The 22,709-nt window shown below is 37.9% G+C and overlaps 1 protein-coding gene across 8 annotated transcripts in view; it reads left to right on the top strand.

Moving 5' to 3' along the window:
- YAP1 (Yes1 associated transcriptional regulator) overlaps positions 1 to 22,709 on the top strand; it is a 146,242-nt gene that overhangs the window by 63,005 nt on the left and 60,528 nt on the right. For all 8 annotated transcript variants that reach the window (XM_036744960.1, XM_036744956.1, XM_036744958.1 and 5 more), the window contains exon 3: positions 14,956 to 15,071. In XM_036744960.1, coding sequence (XP_036600855.1) covers positions 14,956 to 15,071 — 116 coding nt within the window. The remainder of the gene's footprint in view (positions 1 to 14,955; positions 15,072 to 22,709) is intronic.

Below are 22,709 nucleotides of genomic sequence, written 5' to 3'. Positions count from 1 at the left end.
CTTTGCAGTTAACAAAATCAGCCACAAATAGGAACATCTGGAGAACTTTGTCTAAAGGGAATCTCTCCTATTTTAAAGTGTGCACAGTACATCTTCTACAACGCTGGCTCCTTCCTGTCTTTGAGGTGCACTTCTCCTGCTTGTGTCTTACTGGATACTGATAATCAGAGGATGATTGAAAAAGTTATCTCTGTGGTTTCATAAAATCTTTTGTGATCCTTATGTGCATGTATTTTTTAAAAGTTAAGGATATCTTTGATGTATGCCTGCACCACTATCACCAAGATTTATAAAGACGAAAGTATGTGGTATCTGGGTTGTAGCTGTTGCTGTTTTCTCATTTGACTTTTTTTGGATGATACCATCTGTCATATCATGTATCATCTATGATACCTTCCATTCTTTTGAAATCTTCCTTTCTTCCCTAAATGCTTTTAAAATTGCATTCAGTCTGGTACATATTTTTGTATAGCATGCCCCAAAAGTCTTAGTGTACTTTCATTAAAGCTTTAAGCTACACTAAGACTTCTAAGGTCATCCCTTAAATGTCAGCTCTAGCCAATTAATGTCAGCTCTAGCCAATCTCGTGCCTTCATTTTCTGAAGTGGCATTTCCTCTTTTGTGTCATGTCAAATACTGAGGTGGTGATGTCCGCATGTCATAGTTCCACTACCATTCATGATGAGAACAGATTGCCATAGAAATGATGACTGACCTATTTCATTTCACAGCAGTTTTCTAGTCTAATAATTTTATTTATAAACATTTCCCAGGTGATCTGATTTTACTGGATCTCATGCCATACTTTCTATAGGTTTTGAGATGATGCTACTTATAATTTTCCATTCTCTTCCTCTATAATATTTTGCAAACAAAGCTGGTTTTGTCCTCAGCTGCCTTTCCCCTTCCTTTTTGACAAGACCATGTTTGTCTCTGGGGTAGCTTCTGGGCTCACTTGATCTCATTGTGGTGGCTATTTTATATTGATTATCACCATTTCTTAGAGAAGGTTGACCAGTTAGCCTCAGCTTCTGTCGATTTCACATTTTTTTAAGGACAGATTGGGTCACAGCTGTATAACTTAATTGCTGCATCTTCTCATCATTATTCATTTTCCTAATTTAGTATTTATTTTTTGCTTTTTGATCTGATTGTACACAGATTACTTATTTTGACATGACTCCTTCCCTTTTTACAGAGAAAAACAGTTAAGTAAATCTGAGGAATGCAGAGACAGTATGTTACAGCATATGCAACATTCTACAACTGTATCTCCATCCCCCACTTCACCTTTCTGTCGAAAGCAGGATAGGTGTTTGACAGTTTATCCCCTGGAACCAATATTAGTCACTGTTGTTTTGTGTTTTTATTTATATTATTGTAGTTGTGCATATTATTATGATTCTACTTTTGTTTCATTTCATTAAGTATGTCATCTAATTTCATTTATCATTTACCATGGTGTTCCCCATACTGTATCAACACATTCCTTGTCTCCTGCTCAATCTTTCAGTTAGATTAGAAATATTTAAATTGATATTTATAGACAAGGCTAGGATGCATATCAACTTTTGTCCTTTTTCCTACTGATGTGTCATCATCATTATAGAAATGGAGTAGGGCAGCACGGGGTTAAATATAGTTTTATATTTTTATCTGTTTCATGAGTCAAACTCCAGCCTTCTGATGATGAGCGTCTCCATTTTAGCTGTCATAGTCCTTGAAATACAGAGGACAGAATGTTACCAGGTTTATAAGTATTTCCTGCTCAGTAGACCAGCTAAAGCTTGTACTCTACTGGAATAACCTTTGAAAACTCAGGATCACCTTATTACCCTGATGATACATTGGAATAGGTTGATAACACCAACCAATCCACCCACACACATACATAGATTTAATTGCTAGCTTATGTTTTTTATGCTATCTTTATATCAAAATATATATTCATCTCCCTCCCCAGAGGGCCATCTCTAATTCCAAAGAATAAGAAAAGAGGAGCAATTCAACAAAACTAATTAACACATCAGCCAAGTCTATCAATGTGTGTGTGCATGTCCACACAGATGTATACATACATATGTACATACTCCATATCCATAGACCTTCACCACTGCAAATAAGTAAGGTGCATTCTCTCCTCTCTTTTATGAGCCAAGCTTGATCCCTGTAATTACATAGCATTTGGTTTAATTTTTGTTGTTCTTTCAATTTATGTTGTTGTATCAATTAATGAATCAGTAAGCATTTCTTTAGTGCCTACCATGTGCCAGTCACTGTACTAAGCATTGGGTGTTCAAAAAGTGGCAAAAGACAGTCCCTACCCTCACAAGGGGGAGGCAACATGCAAACAAACATACTCAAAGCAAACTATATACAGGAAATCAAATATTAAGAAATCATTAACAGAGAGAAGGTACTAGAATTAAAAAAGGATTGGGAAGGCTTCCTGTGAAAGGTAAGATTTTAGTTAGAAGTCAGGGAGGTTGGTAGTCAGAATGGAGTCAGAGCATTCCAGGCTTGTGGGACAGCTAGAGATAATGCCCAGTGTAGAGAGATGATGTATTTTTTGCTCATGGAACAGCCAGGAGGTCACTGTTTGTCATTGAATCAGAGTACATATTGGGGGAATAAAATACGAGAAGACTGGAAAGGTAAGTGAGGGGTTGGTTATGAAGGGCTGTGAATGCCAGACGGAACCTTTTATATCTGCTCCTGGAAGCAATAGGAAGTCACTGGAGTTTATTGATTAGGGGGTGACATGATTGGACCTGAGCTTTTACAAAATCATTTAGTGACTGACTGGAGGAGTAATTGAAGTGGGGAGAGACTTGGGACAGGCTGACCCATCAGTAGGCTACTGTAATGGACCAGGATTGAGGTGATGAGGGCCTGTAGTAGACTGGTGGCAGTGTCACAGGAGAAGGAGGCAGATTCATGGGATGTTGCAAAGGTGAAATTGACAGGCCTTAGCAACAGCTTGGATGTAGCGGGTCAGAGATGGTAAGGAGTTCAGGATAACTTGTAGGTTGTGAGCCAGACAGACTGGGAGGCTGGTGTTGCCCTGTATAGTAGTAGAGAGGGTGAGGGTAAGGAGGGTTTAGGGTGAAAGATAATGAGTTCTGTTTTGGATATATTAAGTTTAAGATGTCAGTTATCATCCTCTGTTGTTTTTTTGGTTCTGTTTACTTCACTCAGAATCAGTTCTTATGACTGCAGGCTTTTCTGTAGTGTAAAATGAGACTTAACAATGGCACCCCTCTCACAGTGTTGTTTTCAGGATCAAATGAGATAACTTGTAAAAAGCATTTGGCTCAATGCCTGGCATATAGTAGGCATAATATAAATGCTTATTCTCTTATTCCCCTGGATGCCTATCTAGGAGACAGGAACATCTTGGATATGTACTTTGGAAATCTCTACTGTAATTTGGGCATTCTTTCAGAATGATTCTTGACCCACCCTTGAATGCTAAAACCGGTGGTGTTAGTGGTGTGATTTGTTAGAAACCTTTTAATACTTTATTTTTGTTGTTGTTCAGTCGTGTCTGACCCTTCGTGTCTTCATTTGAGGTTTTCTTGGCAAAGGTAATAGAGTGGTTTGCCATTTTCTTTTCCAGTGTATCCAATGTATCCTGTGAGGCAATCTGAAATAAGTGACTTGCCCCAGGTCATGCAGGTAGGAGGTATCCAAGGTTGGATTTGAACCCAGGTCTTCCTGACTCCAGACCCAGTGCTCTATCTACTATGCAACCTAGCTGCCCTAGTATAGGGGCCCCCTTCCAAAAATAGTAAGTTCCCGCTTCGTTCTTTGGAGTACCTAAATATTTAGTGTGTGGTTTGGGCCTGAGATTTTTGCCTTTCCCAGTTTGTGTTAGTGTGTGCTTTCTGGTACAGAAGAAGGACTACTCATCAGATGTTCACGTACTTTGGAAATCCTGAGGATTTTAAGTCTGAGCTGTAAGTTTTGGAAAGCTTTCACTTTACGCTAGGATGCCATATTCCTTGGGAAATGGCTTTAATTTAGCCAATAGGATTAAGAAAAGAAATATATACACAATCCCAAATAATCTGATGATTCTCTTGAGGACTTTAGCAAATTTTGCTCTTCACACATGTTTACTTGGATACAAAATCAAATTTTTATAACCTCATGAAGACAATGTGAGGTAAGATATAGTTCATGGAGCCTAATGCCTTACACTTAATAGGGTTTCAAAAAAAGTCTTTGTTCAATTGCATTGTTGAAGAGAGCAGTGTATAACTACTGTGTAAAGGACATTCTGTACACCTGTTGACTGGAAGGACTATGGGTTACAGGTTTAGCCACACCTAGATAACACATCTGTGAGCCATAGTTGTCTTGGAATACGAAATACAATTAATGTTAAATCACAGAGTTATTAGTAGGAAACCTGCCAGCTTTGTTCTTTCCAAACCTTATTTGTTCTAGAAAGAGGTCAGGGGGTTTCTCTCGGTCATAAATCTTTTGTCCTTTACTTCCATGAGGAGAAGAGGATAATTTGCGTATCTTTAGGGATCTTGGAGAATTCCATACTTCCTTCTTTCTCCTTTTTTGCCCTAAGATCATCAACTAGATGGATGACATTATCTAGAGAATAAGACGATCCCACTGCTTAATATTCATGAGGTCATATAAAAATACTGTCATATTCTATATATTTACTATTTTAAATGTTTCCTCTATTTTTTAATCTGTAATCTTATTTTTGTGTTGCTCTTGATTCAGTTATTTATGATTTTTTTTCATGTCAATACCACAAACTTCCCGTTATAGTCCTTTTTGAGTATTATGTTTTATTACTGTTTACATAACAATTTTAGAACACTGGAAGTGTGAAAAGCCACTTTTTCCCCCTTGGCAGTAAGCATTTAGTTGATTGATACTTTGGAGTCATTAATTTGGTTCTAAATGTCGGTGAGTTAATAAACCTCCGCAGTACCCAGAGAAGTGGGGAGATTTAGAATGGCAAACAAATGAAGGAATTTGGATTTGAAAAAAAAAACTTTCTTAAAAATCAAAATATATAGTCCTCAGATGAAGGATTTTGACATTTTGTAGGGAGTTTTAAAATTCAATAAATATATCCGAAATTGCTTCATAGATTACATAGCAGTTACCAGTTTCCTCTGTCCTTTAGATGAAAACCTTGAAAAGTCTAAAAGTCTAGAAAAGAAGTGACAACATTTTAGATTTCTCAGCGGTTTACTAGCAGGATAGTTTGTTTATCTTTAAGAAGGCAGCTTTGGGGGCAGCTAGGTGGCTCACTGAGTAGAGCACTGACCTTGGAGTCAGGAGGACCTGAGTTCAAATCCGGCCTCACTTGACACATTTACTAGCTGTGTGACCTTGGGCAAGTCACTTAACCCCAATTGCCCTGCCTTCCCCCCTCCAAAAGAAAAAACAAAACAACAAAAAAGTTAAGAAGGTAGTGCTTAACTCCATCAAAAACAAAGTGCAAACAAAGCTTCGAGAGGGGTAGGGTTCTTGGCTTAGTAAGAAGGCAGATGAAATTCAATTTTAGGCTGGTTGTAACAATCCAAAGGGCTTCTACAGTGCCCTGAAGGCTATTTATGGGCCAAAGATCTATGGTGCATCTCAGTGTTGATGGAGTTACATTGATTAGTGATAAACATGATCCTTGAAAGATGGGCTGAACACCTCGATAGCCTGTTCTCAACAGACCATCATCAACTTGTGCTGAAGCTTTGACCTTATACCACAGGTTGAAGTCAGTCCCTCCCTAGCCGAACTTCCAACTGAAGAAGGGATTTTGAATGCCATTAGGTTCCTCTTGTGTGGCAAAGTGCTTGGTGATGATTCCATTCCAGCAGAGATTTACATGGCTGGAGGCACACTGCTCATACAAAACCTGGCTGAAATCTTCCAGTTATATAGCAAGAGGAGGTTATCCCTGGGAGATCAATAATACCTTAATCGTTCATCTCTATAAAAGAAAAGGAAGTGAGTTTTCCTGTGAAAACCACAGGGGTTCTCTCTCTTAGTCATTGCCAGCAAGATTTTTGCCAGAGTTCTCCTTAATGGGCTGATCTTTCACCTGGAAGATGGTCATCTACTTGAGAGCCAGAGTAGCTTCAGAAAGGACTGAGGAATGGTGTTTGCTGCATGACAACTAGAACTGCCAGGAGCAGACTAGAGGCTTATATACAGCTTTCATTGATGTTGTCAGTTGTGAGGACTTGTATGAGATCATGGAAGAATTTGGTTGCTTAGAGAAGTCCATGAGTCTTTTATGCCAACTTCTTGATGGCATGCTTGCAGCACTCGGTGCAGCCTCTGAGGCTGAGATGTGACAGCACAGGAATTGACTCTTAGCCACTCATGCTAATTTTGACCTCACAATTAACACCAAGAAAACAGAGGTTCTCTACCAGACAGCACCGCACCATCCATACATGGAACCATTGGTTACAGCAAAAGAAGAAATTTTGAAGGCTGTGGATAACATCACCTATCTTGGCGGTACACTTTCTAGGGATGTACACGGAGATGATGAGGTTGATGCATGCATTGCTAGAGCTAGCTCAGTGTTTGGGAGACTCCAAAGGAAAATGTGGGAGGAAAGAGATATTAGACTGCCTACCAAACTGAAGGTCTACAGAGCCATTGTGCTAACCTCATTGTTGTATGCCTGTGAAACTTGGGCAGTCTACCAGAACCATGCCAGAAAAATCAACCACTTCCATTTGAATTGTCTTGGAGAAATTCTGAAGATCACCTGGCAAGATAAGATACTGCACACTGAAGTCCTTTCTCAGCTGAACTGCCAAGCATTCAAACTCTACTGCAGAGAGAGCTACTCCGATGGGCTGGCCACATTGTTTGAATCCCAAATATATGTTTGCCTAAAAACTATTTTAAGGAGAATTCACACAAAGCAAGTGCTCACATGGAGATCTGAAGAAGTGATACAAGGACACTCTCAAGGTCTCTCTGAAGAGCTTTGGAATCAATTCTGTGACATGGGAGGGCATTGGCACAGGACCACCCAGCATGGTATGCCCACATCAAAAAAGGTGCTGTGCTCTATGAGCAAAACAGAATTTCAGTAGCTTAAAAAAATGTGATATGCACAAATTTGGAGACATCTCCACTCCAAATGTTCATACTTATTATGACCTGTGGTAGAGCCTTCTGAGCTTGTATTGGTTTGATCACCCACAGTTGAACACACTGTATGCTGACTCCAACATTGTGATGTCATTTTATGAAACACAACAAACAAAAGCAGAAGTTTATACCTAAACGTTGGATTTAGTGTATAAACTCTTTCCATTTATGCAGGTCAACAACTTATATGTAGCTTGTAATCTTAGCTATTTGAGTCACTGAGAGGTCATGATTTGCCCATACCTGTATGTATCATGGGTAGAATTTTCATCTAGTATCCTTGGAGACTAACCCTCGATCCCCTCCTAGCAGCTAGGCAGCATGGTGGATAGAGTACTGGACCTGGAGTCAAATCCAACCTCAGAAAATCTCTACCTGTGTGATCCTGGGCAAATCACTTAACCCTTCCCTGCCTCCATTTCTCACCTGTAAAATGGGGATAAATAAGAGTACCTATCTCCCAGGGTGGGTGTGAAGATAGAATGAGATAATATTTGTAAAGTGTTTTCCCTGCCTTAAAGTGCTACAGAAATGCTATTATTATTAGCTATTATTAATAATAATTTTGCTAATTGGCTTTTCCAATACGTGGAAGTCATGTTTAATCTTTAGAACATTGTCAGCAGGTGGATATTTCCTGTTTGTCCCCGATCAATTGGTTAATTTTGTTTGAAAAGTTAGGATGAAATGTTTTCAGAAAGTCATAACTGTTACATTTTGGAAAACATTGTATCAGTCTGAGAGTCAGTATGACATCGTAGATTAAAAGTTAAGCAGGCTGCCTATTGACTTAGTAAAGCACTTGTTAACATTGTTTACGTTTTATAGTAATTTTATTTATTTACTTATTCATTCCCCGAGAGTTTTGACACCTCTGTTCTAGGCCCCTCCCTAAGATTATAAATTGACTGTCCTGTTTTGTTAGAAGGAATTTTCTCACCTGGGGAATTACCTATAGCAATAAAATCTTATAACCCCTCTCCCAACTCTGTAGCAGCCCAATTATGGCCTTTCCCTTGGCTTTATTTTAGTTCTTCCCTTGGTATACATACACATACCAATTTCCTAGGTATTTTTAAGTAAGTACTAGCTGAATAATCATTATGGCATAAGCTATTAGCACACTGGTCCTAAAATTTAAACATATCTGTTAATGTGAAACCACCAGACAATTCATTTAAGAAAGATCTTTCTTGATTTCATAATGAATTATTTCTTTATTTGGTTGTTAGTATATACTCAAATATTAGTGTTAACCACTGAAGAAGAATTTTAAAATATTAAGAGTATCAGAGTCTACGGGAAAGTCAAGCAAGAGGGGAAATGAGAAAGGCCATCAGATTTTTATCATTACTGATCTTCAAAAAATATATTTCAGAAGAGTAATTTGAGTTTATTTGGCATTGTGATTTAGACTGGCAGCCTTGGATGACTGAAAAATGGCTAAGCACTGGTTTTTCCAAGTGCTTTCAACTTTCAGAGTAATGCCTGTATCTTGATGAATGTGATGGGTGATACCCTGGCTTTCTGCTCTGCACAGATTGAGTTCATCACACATCTCCATCACTTTTTTTTCTGTTGCCACTCCACTCCCTTTTTCTTCCTTCCTTCCCCTCTAAGGAAGGTGATCCTATCTCTGTGTTCTTGATCCCATTTAATTCTGCCTTCTTTGGGACCTTGCTCTGTTATTTATCCCCTCTCACATCACCTTTCCCATTCTAGGGCAAGGAGGCATCTTTTCCCTTCTGCCTTCACTCATGCTTAAGTCTCTTCTTTCCATAGACTTGTTGCCAGTCTCTACCCTTCCAGGTACTGCTAAATACCAATGCCTTCACATCTTCTTGCAGTATGGTTTCTTTCCCACTGCTCTTCTAAAATATCTCTCTTAAAGGTAAAGGAATGATTGAATCTAATGGTCTTTTCTTTCTTTCTCTCTTCCACTCCTAACACCTTAACTGTTTTTCAGTTTTACTTCCCTTGATTTCTGTGGCAATGAGCTTCGCTGATCTCTCTCTACTCCTCAACATCCTTTTTATCCACTGGCTTTTCTTATCCTTTCCATACCCTAAATTTGGGTACTTTCCAAGATTTTTTCCTTTTCCCTCCGTAGACTGTTCCTCAGAGATCTCTTTAGCTCCAGTTACACCGACTCTCTGCAGACCAGCACTGAGGTCTATTTTGATAGCCCATTTCTCTGATCCTACATTTGTAGCTATTTGTTGATCTCCTCCATTTGGGTGTCCTTCTGCATTTCATATTCAGCATGTCTAAGTCAAAACTCATTATCTTTCCTTCCACACTAAACCAAATCATTCTTCTAATGGCATCACCTCTCTTCTTCACTAGAACCTCAGAGATACCATAGACTAATTCCTATCTCCCCCATACATACCAGAAGAGAGATAGTATTTGTTCATTCTAGTGGAGAAGCCCCACTAGTAGTTATCTTTTGTACTCTTGCCTTTTTTTCCATTCCCATGGTCCTACCCTAGTTCATGTCCTTACTGTCTCTCAAATGGACTATATCAGTACTCTTCTAACTAGTTTTCCTGCCTCCGGGTTCTTACCCATTTCCAGTCCATTCTGCCTGCATACTTTAATTTTCCTAAACAGCAGAACTGTTCTGGAAAACCTTCAGTGGTCCTACATTACCTATAGAAATTTAGCCTGTCATTCAAGGTCTTCACGTCTTGGTGCTAACCTGCCTTTGCAGTTTTACATTCTGCTATTCTCCCATGTTCATCCCAAGCCCCAGCAGACTGGTATTGTCCATTTCCCTCAGTAGATGTTCCTTGCACACAGTCCTGTCTTGGCCTACTAAAGTGACTGCCTCTTTTGTGTAGTCATTTAATTTACAAAATGCTTTCCTCACAGAACCCTGAGCTAAGAAGTGCAGTTATTCTTTCCCATTTTATAGAAAAAGAAACAGAGGGAATCAGTTTGTCAAAGGATAGAGAAAAATTCCTATCTAAAACTAGACTTGGTTAGAGGACTTCCTCTTAGTGGAAGTGTTTGACCATTTGAGGATGTTGTAAAGAGGCAGACTAGATGACCTCTGAGGCCCCTTCTGATGCCAAGATCCTATGATTCTGTATGCAGAAATGTCAAGTGACTTTTCTAAAGCACAGAGGTGACTGTGTTGCTTCACTACTCAATAAACTTTAGCGGCTCTGTTCAGTCAATCAACCAACATTTATTGTATGCTTACTGAATGCTAGGCACTCAAGCACTTTGAATAACAAAAAAAGGTAAAAAACATAGTCTCTTCCCATTAGTTGTTCACAGTCTAATGCAAACAAGGGTACATTCAAGATACATATATTTTGAATGGGTAACAATCCCACAGGGAAGGTACTAGGGGCTCAGGGGAGTATCTTGCAGGAGATGAGAATTTAGGTGGTCAGGAAGGAGAATATTGTAGCCATGGTGGGCAGCCAGTGGGTGGAAGGAAAGTCAGGAGATGGAGTATCCTGTGGACAGTAACAGTAAAGTGTCAGAAGACTAGAAGGACAGGAAGGGCTAGGTTGTAAACGGCTTTAAAAACTGAACAGAGGATTTTGTGTTTCATATTTATTACTTCAAGGATCAAATACAAACGTTTTGTTTTGTATTAAGGCCTTTGGCATAACTGCATTCTACCTCTCTAACCTCACTACATGTTAATCTCCTCCCTGCATTCTGCAGTGTGGCCAAACTGATATATTTTCTTAATCTTGACACACTGCACTGCATCGCCAGCGTCCAAGCTTTTGTACAGGTTGTCCCTTATCCCTGCAATGCACTCCTCAACCACTCAGAAACTGTAGTTTCCTTCAGACCTCAACTCAAACATCAGTTTTTGCATGAAATTGTTACTGATCCTTCCAACTGCTACTTCCTTGCAAAGTTATTTTGTATTTTATTTAGACACACACACATGCACGCGCACATTATCTGGTACCAAACTATGTAAGCTTCTTGACTAAGGGTCTTGTCTAAGTTTTGTCTTTTTATCCCCTGCTGCCAAGTACAGTGCCTGGCACATAGTAGTCAGTTAATAAATACGTGTTGTTAAATTGTTAATTGTTTTACCTTTGGTTTAACCTAGGCTATTTGGGTCAAACTCTAAAGGTTTCATTTGAAGGCCAGCTGCATTTAATCTATCTAGAAATGAGAGGTAGTGCTAAGCCAGCTGCTTGGCGACTAAACTGAAGGGCAGTTTATTTTCACTCCAAATAAGTAATATTTTCTGCTCGACACTAGGATTCATCTGCTAATGTGATCCTCCTTGATCACAGAGCTACTCCTGGAGACCAGGGCGGAGAACACTGTTGGGAGTGTCAATCCCTCATTTCCCTTCCCCTCCACATCCTCCACACCAAGCACATTAACCCTTGACCTAGAGGCTAATATCTCCTTGCCCCCTATCAAAAGGTATTTTGAATGGGTGTCTTTCAGTTCTGTTTTAGTAATACTGAAATGACATCAGCTCATAGAGTTTACCAGGTTGCAACTAAAGATTGTGTCCAGTATGTTCTAAGAGAACCAGATCTGAAGCATTTGTTTGCCAATCTAAATTTGTGGTTGAGAGGATTTCTTGATTTGAAGAAAACCCTACAATTATTAACAAGTTAAACATTTAAGTATACTGAATACCTCAGAATGTTATACACAGAGTTTCTGAAAGATATAGTCAATGCCCTTAAAAATAATTTAGGTTTTTATGTTTAATAAAGTTAAAGACATATTTAGGATATAGAACTGTATAGAACCTTAAACATCAGGTAATCCAGACTCTTCATTTTACTGGTGAAAAAACTTAAGGCTCAGAAGGGAGAGTGATTTTTCTCCAGGTCACACAGATAGGAAGTAGCAAAGCCCAGGATTCAAACCCAGGACTTCTGACTTAAAGTGCCTGCATGAGACTACTTCTCTCCAAAGGCTAGATAGAGCATATGTCAAATTTCAGGCAAAAATTTACTGTAATTTCCTTAACTCGTTTGCTTTTGAGCTTTTCTACAGCAGAGGCCATGGACTAGTCCACTATCTGTTTTTGTCAGCTCAGCTGAGAATGGTTTTTACATTTTTAAATGAAGTTTTGTTGTATTTTTAAAATGTAAAAACCATTCTTAGTTTACAGGTTGTACAAAAGCAGTGGGATTCGGCTTTCCAGTGTAGGTTGCCAACCCCTGCTTTAAAGCATAGAGGTTCACATAGGATCATAAATTTATAGACAGCTCTTGAATGAACCTCAGAGGTCATCTCATCCAGCTCCCACATTTTAGAGATGAGGAAACTAAAGATAAGTGAGATTAAGTGACTTGCTAGTTAGTAGATCTACAACTGCCTGACCCAAGCTCAGTACTATTAATTTTTTATATTATTATTTTTAAATATTATTAAATTATTAAATAGGCATAAACTAAAATGAACATTTCAATATTCAAAGAAAAGAAAAAGCATATGAACTGTGAATTACATATAGCTTTCTTAAGGTTATAAATCTAATATGACGGTACTCAAGCTTTTCTGTGTTGCGTCTCCTTCTGTACTTCCTTCTGTATGTGTATACACACATGTAAAAATTTTCCCCCAATTACATGTTAAACAATTTTTAACACTTGTTTTTTCCTTAAGTTTTGAGTTGCAAATTCTATCCCTCCCTTCCTAGTTTCCTTCCCCCCTCCCAATCAGATATAGGTTATGCATGTGCAATCATGTAAAACATTTCCATTATCAGTCATTTTGTATAAGAAGACTTGAATAAAAGAAAAAGAAGAAAGAAATTGAGAAAATAGCATGCTTCAGTCTATTCAAACAGTATCAAGTCTTTCCCTGGAGGTGGATAGTGTGCTTCATCATTAGTCCTTTGGGATTGTCCTGGATTACTGAATTGCTGAGAATAGTTAAGTCATTCACAGTTCATCATCAAACAATATTGTTGTTACTGTGTACAACATTCTCCTGGTTCTGTTCACTTTATTTTGCATCAGTCTTTCCAGGTTTTGCTGAAATCATTCTGCTTGTCATTTCTTGTAGTACAATAATGTTCCATTACAAACATATACCACAGCTTGTTCAGTCATTCTTCAGTTGATGGGCATCCCTTCGATTTCCAGTTCTTAGCCACCACAAAAAGAGCTGCTATAAATATTTTTGTACAAGTAGGTCTCTCCCCAGACACACACACACACACACACACACACTCTCTCTCTCTCTCTCTCTCTCTCTCTCTCTCTCTCTCTCTTTATGTCTTTGGGATATAGACCTGTGTATTTTTTAAAAATTTCATTGCCACTCTTCTTTCTTTTCTGGCGTCACTATCATTATTGTTCCTACTCTTTCCTTCCACTTTCCCCTCCTCCCCCCATCCTCCCCAAAAGGCTTCTTTTGTGACAAATAAATAAATCCAAACAAAAAAAAGGCACATTGACTCTCTCTGAAAATGCATGTCATTCTACACCTGTAGTCTGTTACCTATTTGTCAGAAAGTAGGAAGCATTTGTCATCCTTGGACCCTGTGTTGATTAGAATTCTTAAATTTTTCAAAGTTTTTTTCCTTTACATTATTTTTGTCATGTACTTTCTTTCTTCGCACTTTATTCTTCATTGGTTTATAAGAGTCTTCCCAGATTTCTCTGGATCCATGTGTTCTAGTTTTTCTCCCAAAGCAATAATATTCCATTATAATCATATAACAATTCATTCAGCTATTCCCCAGATGATGAGACCTCACTTTATTTGCAGATCTTTGCTACAACAAAAAGCCCCTAGCTAGCCTTTTCCCACTAATGCGTAAAGGAGAATCAAGAGAAAAACATCACCATTAAGCTAAATTTCATTTCTTCTCTTACAGTGGTGTTTCATAAATATTAAGGAATGAGCGTATTACTTATTCTGTGAGTTGAAATATAAAATTTTATTTGTTGAAGAAGATAGTTTTATAAAGTTCCATGACTTCAGCGTATTTCCTTGAGGAAACTGAAAACTAGTTTCTTTTAACACACAAGAATTTCTTACTGATACTCACTTTAAACTTTGGTTAGATTATCTAAATAGTAAGATTTCTGATGATTAGATTAACCGATTTTTCACTAAGCTTAGTTTTCTATTTTTATTGACTCTTAAGCATATAATTTTATTTTAGTAATTATTTACATCCAGGAGTATAAAGTTGTGTTCCTTATATGTGAATCTTAAGTTTTGCTGTTGTGAATATTCTTAACACTGTTGTAAAAATCTGTATTTCTAAAAAAAATAAAGTTGTATTATTATTATTGTAACCTGAGATTTCATCAGTATAAGTAACGCTCGCTTTTGAAATTTCTTCTGCCTATACGTATATGTAACTCATTTCAAACTTAAAATCTTAGTTTCTTGGGGCACCAAAAGTTTAAATTCCTTTAGCAGGGCCACAGATACTGTTATATTATTAAAAGCAAGATTTGATCCTGATTCCAAAATCAGTCCTCTGACCACTGTAACACAATGCTCCTCTACTGGATTGTAAATGGGTTGTGTATAATCATTTATGATGTCAAGGAATTTCCATTTACCTGAAATTTCAGGCATAACTTTCTATGCCTTTCAGGAATAGAATTTGCAAAGTAATTAATGCTAAGCCTATGTAGGAAAGTTATTGAATGGATAGTTTACATGACTAGGGTGGAATAATGGAAGGAACAAAGTGCATATAGGGTCTGCTCTTTAAGGATTAATTTGGGATCTTTTGTTCAGTGTTTCCTTCCTATTTTTGAGAAGAGAAATAATTGTTGTGAAAACATGAAATATTCTTATCTAACTCAATGGTTTGTTTTGTCTTAGTCACATAGATCAGACGACAACATGGCAGGACCCCAGGAAGGCAATGCTTTCACAGATGAATGTTACAGCTCCCACCAGTCCACCAGTCCAACAAAACATAATGAATTCAGCCTCTGGTAAGTCAAGTGTGATTAAAGGAACGCATTAATCACCTTTTGCAAACTTCTTGTTTTCAAAAACAAAAGCTCTCCTTTGAGTTGATGATGTAGATTCATTTCACATATCCTCTTGTGTTTAAAAACTTTGAATCACTAAATCCTTGAAGGTTCAAGCATTTAGCTAAATGGTACCATTTTCACTATAGAATGGGCCACCCACGGGAAAAAAAATCAAGAGTGATGGCATTTCACAATTTGAATTCAGTTACAAGCAAAAGGGGCCCCTAATTCTAAAGCTATTATTTTATATCTAAATCCTGTTTAATTATTAATATGGCACCATAAACTAGCTTAGTTATTTAAAGCAGATAATTCCAATATGGTTACTTCACAAAAACAAAACAAACAAAAACTCCACCAAAAACTAAATTGTGTGTCAGAATCCTACTTAGAGCTCGTTCATGCTGCCTTGTCTGCAATTTCTCTTTTTCTCTCTTTGTATTTAAGACTTTATAACTGAAGTCTCCCACTTCCTTTAGTGGTTTGAATAGAAAGCAAGGGTATGTTGTTTCTCTTGACCATCCAGAAATTCATTCCACTCTGAGAATCACTAGAGGGCAATAGAAATGTTTTCTTCCTCAGGGTACATGTGTGTTGTACATGTCCCAGGTCCAACCCTCAAAATTAATTGGTAACTAAATTAAGAACTACAGAACTTTGTAATGCTGGAGTAGTTTCTGCCTCTGTGAGTCTTCCATTGCCTGTTTCTCCTAATGTTGTTCTATGGGTGCAGAGGCAGGCAGGCATAATCCCAGAGTCTTCTGAATAGAGAAATGAATTTCTTGTGCTTTTTCTTTTTGTAAACTGTTGTGGCCTGCGGAAGCAGAGGCCTAAATGGGTTACTTTTTTTGTATGGCTTTTAATTTTTTTGTCGTTGCTTTTGGCCACGTTATCAGAATCTTTTCAGACCACCATAAGGAAAACAAGATGCAAGATGAAAACCATCCTTCGTCAGTTTTAAACTAGGATATATATTACAACCTTTCATTATAAGGTCTAGCATTCTAAAATTTTCTGAAAAAATTTAAGAATCTTCAATAGCATTACAATTTTGTAGAAAAATGTTGTTGCATGTTGGCTTGGGCACATTTATGTTAACAGTTGTTACTATTTTAATTTTTTTATTTAAAAAAACCTTCATTTAAGGGGAATACTAAAGAACTTGAGAAACATATAGTTAACTCTTTTAACTTTGAAAATAGAAAATTCATTTAGTAGCAGAAAGATTTCAACTTACAAAAAGGCATCAAATACAAACACCAGAACCACACAACAGCACAAAACCAACTAACCAGAAATAAACAAAATATGTCCCAGTGATTGTTCTCAGATCTATATTGGACATGTAATTTATATTAAAGACAATCAAAGGTAACCACACCCATCTCTGTCTACAAAAGAAAGCATAGAATCTATAGATTAAAACTGAAAGGCAGCTCAGGGAACATTTAGTTCAGTCCTCTGGTTTTACATGTTAGGAAACTGAGGCCTAGATGAGGTGACCTAAAGGCATACAAGTAATAGATAGCAGGATTAGCATTTGAGCCCATGTCCTCTGAGTCAGAATCCAGTGTTTTTCTACTACATCATGTTCTATTCCCTCTCATTTTAAAACAAGCTACAGGGAAACATATTTCTTTGGGTTGGTGAATGCTGTATGTAGGCACCCTATCTTTTCCCTAGACTATTTGGCTTGTATCCTTTTCATATAAAGACTATGCTGGTGGTATTCTGATTGTTCCCTCTCTCAGTGCTGCTTACCTATCCCCCAAAGAGAGTTTTGTGACCACCTTACCATACCCAAGGTGGATCATTAGAACAGCAAAGATTTCTGTTACACTACATTTTTTTTGTCTGTAGCAAGTAACTTGGGAGAAGTGTGGGGTATAGAGCCAGATGCTTAGTGAACATATCAGGCTGGATTGGCTGCCGGGGGGAGCATTTCCAGTAAGAGAGTACCAAAGGCAAGATATGTTTCTCATACAACTGGAATAGTCCTTGCTGTTTCTGTAACTTCTGGACAAAACAATTTTGGTACCATGGGTCAGGTTTTGAAGTTGGATCCTCTAGGTATCTCTGCCCACTGGAAGTTTTAAGCCTTTGCTGTATTATATATGAATTGACTTACCACTAAATAAATGTGTGTAATGGAAACCAAAAATTTCTAGCATTTAAAGTGTTCCTTATTGTAGCACTTTTCCCATCTCCCTTGGATTTTACAGTATTCTAATGTATATGGATGATTTGGACTCAGGCTTATATTTAAAACCAAACATCCATCGCAAGCAATTTCTGGTTGTTTTCCTTTATCTAAGTGTTTTAAGCATGCTTTTAGCGTGTGGTATAGGTGAAATTGAAATGCCTTTTATATACTGCTAAATGCAATGTATGATTGATATATTTGAATATCTTCCAAATGAATGTTTTGAGGGCAAGTTTTAATTTTACTACATCCTGTGTCAGTAGCAGAGGTAGATAAGTTGTCCCTTGAACATCACTATAAGTCTGAGCCGTGCTATGATGAGGTGGTGAAGTTTTTTTGTTTGTTTCAATAAGTAAAATTCCCTGGGTGATATAAAAGAAAAACCTAACTTAATATTGGCTTCTTCTAATTGATACTGTCATTAAAAAGTCATTAAAAGCTTTTCTTCATAGGAGCAAAATGTAAGGACTGTTTATGTGAGTGTACTAGTTTATGCAATTGAAAATTCATTCAATCAACAAACAGGGGAAAAAAATATACTGTGTACAAGGCACAGAGTTAGATGCTTGAAATATAGTCCTAAAAATACTATATCTGTCCTCAAGGAGCAGACATTCTAATGGGGGGACAGGAGGTAGAGATGGCATACACAGATAAGTACAATACAAGATAGTGAGTGATGGGGGAAAAGAGATATACAGAGAAAATGCTCTAGGAAAATTTCAGGGGAGTAAAAATAAGTTTTTACTTGGAGGCAGCAGAAATGTTCAGGAAGGTTGAGCAGAGGAGGTGGCACCTGAGCTAAACCACTAAGTAAGATAATGATTCTGGAAGATATCAAGGAATAAGGGTTAGTTTCCTGTCGTGGGGATCAGCTTATGTAGATGTAAAGAAGCAGGAGATGGAATATCAAGTTTGAGTAACAGTAGTAGTTCAATTTGGTCAAAACATTAGAGTGGATGAAAGGTAGAAATATGAATATGGCTGGAAGGATGGGTGAGAGCCAGGTTGAGGAGATGTTCAAATGCTAGACAGAGGAATTTATATTTTATCCTAGAGGCAGTTAGGGAGTGACTGAAGATTTTTGAGGAAGGGAGTCATATATTCCTGGAACCCATTAGATTATGGTTATAGAACTATGGACAGGTGATATAAGTGGAAAGAATGAATCATAAATGGGAGAAATGGAATCATAAAGGGATCATAAATGCTAAGAGACAACAGCAGAGGGAATCTGGAAGTAGCGGTAGGGAGCAGCAAGTATGCCAAGTGACCTTCCTTGTCTTATGTGTTGGGGGTGCGTGGTGAGAGGACTGGCAATCATTGGAGATATTTTCAGGGGAGTGGTTGTGTTCAAAGGAAAGTGATTACCGGAAGGAAGGAATGTTGGAATGAGATATCTAGGATTAGGGAAAGTTTATTAATAAGAACTGTATGCAAAAAGGCTATAAGAGAAGGTGGAGTAGGGATGAGATTGGGGCCGTCCTTGCAGGGGAGAGGTATTTTGTTTTGCTTCTCCACCCAGGGACCAGGGGATCATACAGTAGGAATTTGTTAGCTGTAGGGCAAACATGGAGAAAATTGTAGACTTAAGTTGGCCCCAAAGTTCTAATTAGAATTCTGGTTTGAAGGTGTCTTCAGCAAATTACTGCTCCCAGGTGAAGCCCCCTCAGTGTATTGGAGAAGGGGACCAGACAGTTCATCTTTAATGACAGGCATCAAGGTCTGATGGTGAAGGCAAATCTTCTGCAGTTGCTATTTCCAAAGTTCCGGTCTCCAGATGGAGCCCCCTTGAAGCTATAAACTGTCAGGTTGCTGGGCTCAGGCTGCACAGACAAGATTCACATAAGATGGGCAGGTTTGGTCATGTGATTTTATGTGCCATTGGAGGCAACACCGATATCCATGAAATCACAAAGTATTTAGGCATGAGGTAATCATTATGGTGAAATAAAACAATGGAAGATTTTACCTGAAAAAGTGTTCTTTAAAAGATTCTAAAGCATCTAGGAATCTGGGATGAAGATATGACCAAGTCAAAATCAAAACCTTTTTCTTACTTATTTAACTTTGTTAATAAGTTGCAGTTACTTAACTGAAACTTAGTATTGTAGTTAAATAGATTGGAATACATTATGAGGGAAGATTTTGGGGGTGGAGTGGGAGTTAGGGGGGGTGCTTATGACTAGCAAAAAAAACAACAGAAAATTTTAAATTAATAAGATCTTCCACCTTGAAAATTACTATATGAATATAGAGCTGCATTTTATATTGTGTATGATAATAGATGAAATAGAGAATTTAATTAACATTTAACAACAATTGGTGAAAAACCTCACTTCACAGTAAGGAATGTGATTTCACTTTTTCTGGCGACTTAGTATATTGGTTATAAAGTCATAGAACCCAACAAAAGGTACCTTACATGAATCTCTAATGTAAAGATGTAAAGAAGCAGGAGATGGAATATCAAGTTTGAGTAACAGTAGTAGTCCAATTTGGTCAAAACATTAGAGTGAATGAAAGGTAGAAATATGAATATGGCTGGAAGGGTGGATGAGAGCCAGGTTGAGGAGATGTTTGAATGCTAGACAGAGGAGTTTATATTTTATCCTAGAGGCAGTTAGGGAGATTTTAGAGCCAAAAGGTGGCTCTAAACTGATGCTAAAAGGCAACTGAATTAAAATTAATTTTTTAAAAGGCCACTCTTCATCTCAGAAAAACAGATAATGAAGCACACTTCCAACCATACCTGAATGAAAAATCCTCTCTACAATATCAGTAACGAGAACTCTTTTGGCTTCTGTACAAAGGCCATGAGTAATGGAATATCGATCCCCATCTCCATTTCTCCCCTTTAAGCTTGCATGATACTTTCCTCTCCTGATTCTCCTTGTTATGGGTCTCATCTCTCTTTAGTTTAGCTGGTTCTTCAGCATTCATCCCCTGCCACATAATCCTGGATGTTCCTCAAGACTCTGTCATGGGTTCTTTTTCCTTTCCTGATTTCATTGACTCCCAAAGGACCAGGTGAGATAGAGGGTGAAAAAAAAGTGGTGTCAAAGGCTTGAAGAGGGAAGAGATATTGATACTGTGGGAAGTACGTGAGCATCATCTGCCTGTCCCCAGATGACAGCCTCCCTGGCCACTCTTAATAGTACAGATTGCATCTTTCCTCAATCTCTGGCTCACAGCTTTGAGGTGGGGGAATTGGAATCCCTTGCTCCCTCTTGCTACTTCCAGATTCTGTACCTGCCTCCATCACTCAGTAATGTGCTTTCCTTTGAGGTTCATGTTATTTTTATCTACCACCCAATCAAAATCTTGATAGAGTGAACCATGGGGAGGGAGCTTGGACTGAGGGAAGAGAACCAAAGACAAAGAGACAGACATTAGGAGACTTGTGGGTAACTGTTACCAAAATCAAGATAAGGTGATAAATGGATAGACTACATCTCAAAGGATAAGAGGTTACTGAGAGATGAATAAGCTCATTCTAAAATATTGTAGAAGATGGCAAAAGATCTTGAAGCACTATCACCTCATATGCTAGAAAGAGTAGAAGGAAAGATTGATTTATGGAAGGTTTGATGAGAGACCTAATCACAATCTCCTGAGAGCATTTAGGGAGGAAATTGAGAAACAACGAATAGATAAAAGTTTTTAAAATCTATAAAGATTTCACTGTCAAAAGTTTCTCCATCAATGGCAGTGGAGCCACCAAATTTGGACTTAACATTTGTGCTTGATGTCCTCTATAAAGATATAGAAATGGCACTTAAGAAACATGGAAAGAGGAGTATATAACCTGCAATATATCAAGTATGTATAAAGGAAGTCCACACTAAAGGTGACACCATTCACATGACTTCCAGGGATTACTTATGCTATATGAAGCAGAAAGAGCCCAGTGATTCAAAAAAAACTCAGACTTTGTTATAGATGGGGGGAAAATGGTGATGGAGAATATCTCAATAACCACCAATCCATATGTTTACTTTCCCATATCTACAAAATATTTATGAAACTAATTTATACATGCAGCAATAGTAAACAGGCTCCCACCAACAACATTCTACAATAGAGTCACACAATTGACTGAAAGACACAAATCATACAAGATCCTACATTACCTATTTTCTGTTGACTTTAAAAAAAAAAACATTTGGTTCAGTAAGTAGATCAATTGCTTCCTTGAAGGCTCTATTTCAAAGGACTACCTACCACAAATATATTTAGATCAAATATTTCTCAAAATACAAGACATATCTCAAGGAGAGAACTTTATTTTACCCTCCGATTATTAATATTATGTATCAGATGAGGCATAAAACAAAATCTTGAGCCCCAAAGGTATTTGCCACTGTTGTAGAGGATGTCAAGAACAGAATTCAAATGGAAGGATTCCCTGTAGATGGTGGACTCCAAAGGTGAAGTACTCTGGATGCTTCTGACTATGATCACATGAAATCCTAAGTGAGATCAGGAATCACTCAAAAAAGTTTGACCTTAACTCTCCACAAGGGTTTTTTAAAAAAAACCCAACAAATGGAAGATTTTGCCTGTTACTGATTGTGATATGCAGTGGGGTGGATGGCCCTGAGAATTGTACTATCAACTTAGATCTTAGACAGATATTGGAGATGGATGATGAACTGGGTCAAGAATTAAAAGGAAGGAAAACAGGCTAGGTTGCCTTTTTGAAATTGGACAGTGCTTTTAAATAATATTGGTTTATTTTGTTTTTACAGCAGCTTCTTTTCCAGTGATAACCCTGCCGCCCACCTACCCAGAGAACCATCCCTTGTAATAAAAAGTTTTTTAAGAGGGGAAAAGGCAGTTTAGCTAAACTAAGAATACATCAGCTGAATCTGACAGCACATGAAATGTTCCACACTAATAGACCCTCATGTGTACCAAAAAAAAAAAACTTCTGTTGTGGTTAGTTCTTTGCGACTCCACTTAGGGTTTTATGGGCAAAAAAAAATGGGGTGGTTTACCATTTCCTTCTCCAGTTCATTTATAGATGAGGAAACTGAGGCAAACGGGGTTAAGTGACTTGCCCAGGGTCACAAAGCTAGTAAGTGTCTGAGGCCACATTTGAATTCAGAAAGAGGAGTCTTCCTGACTCTAGGCCTAGTACTCTATCCATTCTATCACTGAGCTGGCCCCTTCCTGCCCCCTCAAAAAAGAGAGGGAAGTGCACTTTCTCTTCTTTTTGGTGATAAGCTCAGTCATCGTAGTTACATATTTACCTTCAGTTTGGGTTACTGCTGTTCTTTCCATTGACATTGTGATTGTCATCATGTATGTTGGTTTTCTGCTTCTGCTTACTTCATTTTCTATCAATTCGTATAAGTCTTTCCATGCCTTCTATTCTCCATAGTCACTAC

Source organism: Trichosurus vulpecula, chromosome 2 (assembly GCF_011100635.1).
Source record: "Trichosurus vulpecula isolate mTriVul1 chromosome 2, mTriVul1.pri, whole genome shotgun sequence".
In the NCBI taxonomy this organism is placed as follows: Eukaryota; Metazoa; Chordata; class Mammalia; order Diprotodontia; family Phalangeridae; genus Trichosurus; species Trichosurus vulpecula.
The sequence above is the reverse complement of the archived record's forward strand: the minus strand, read 5'-3'. Positions and strand labels throughout refer to the sequence as shown.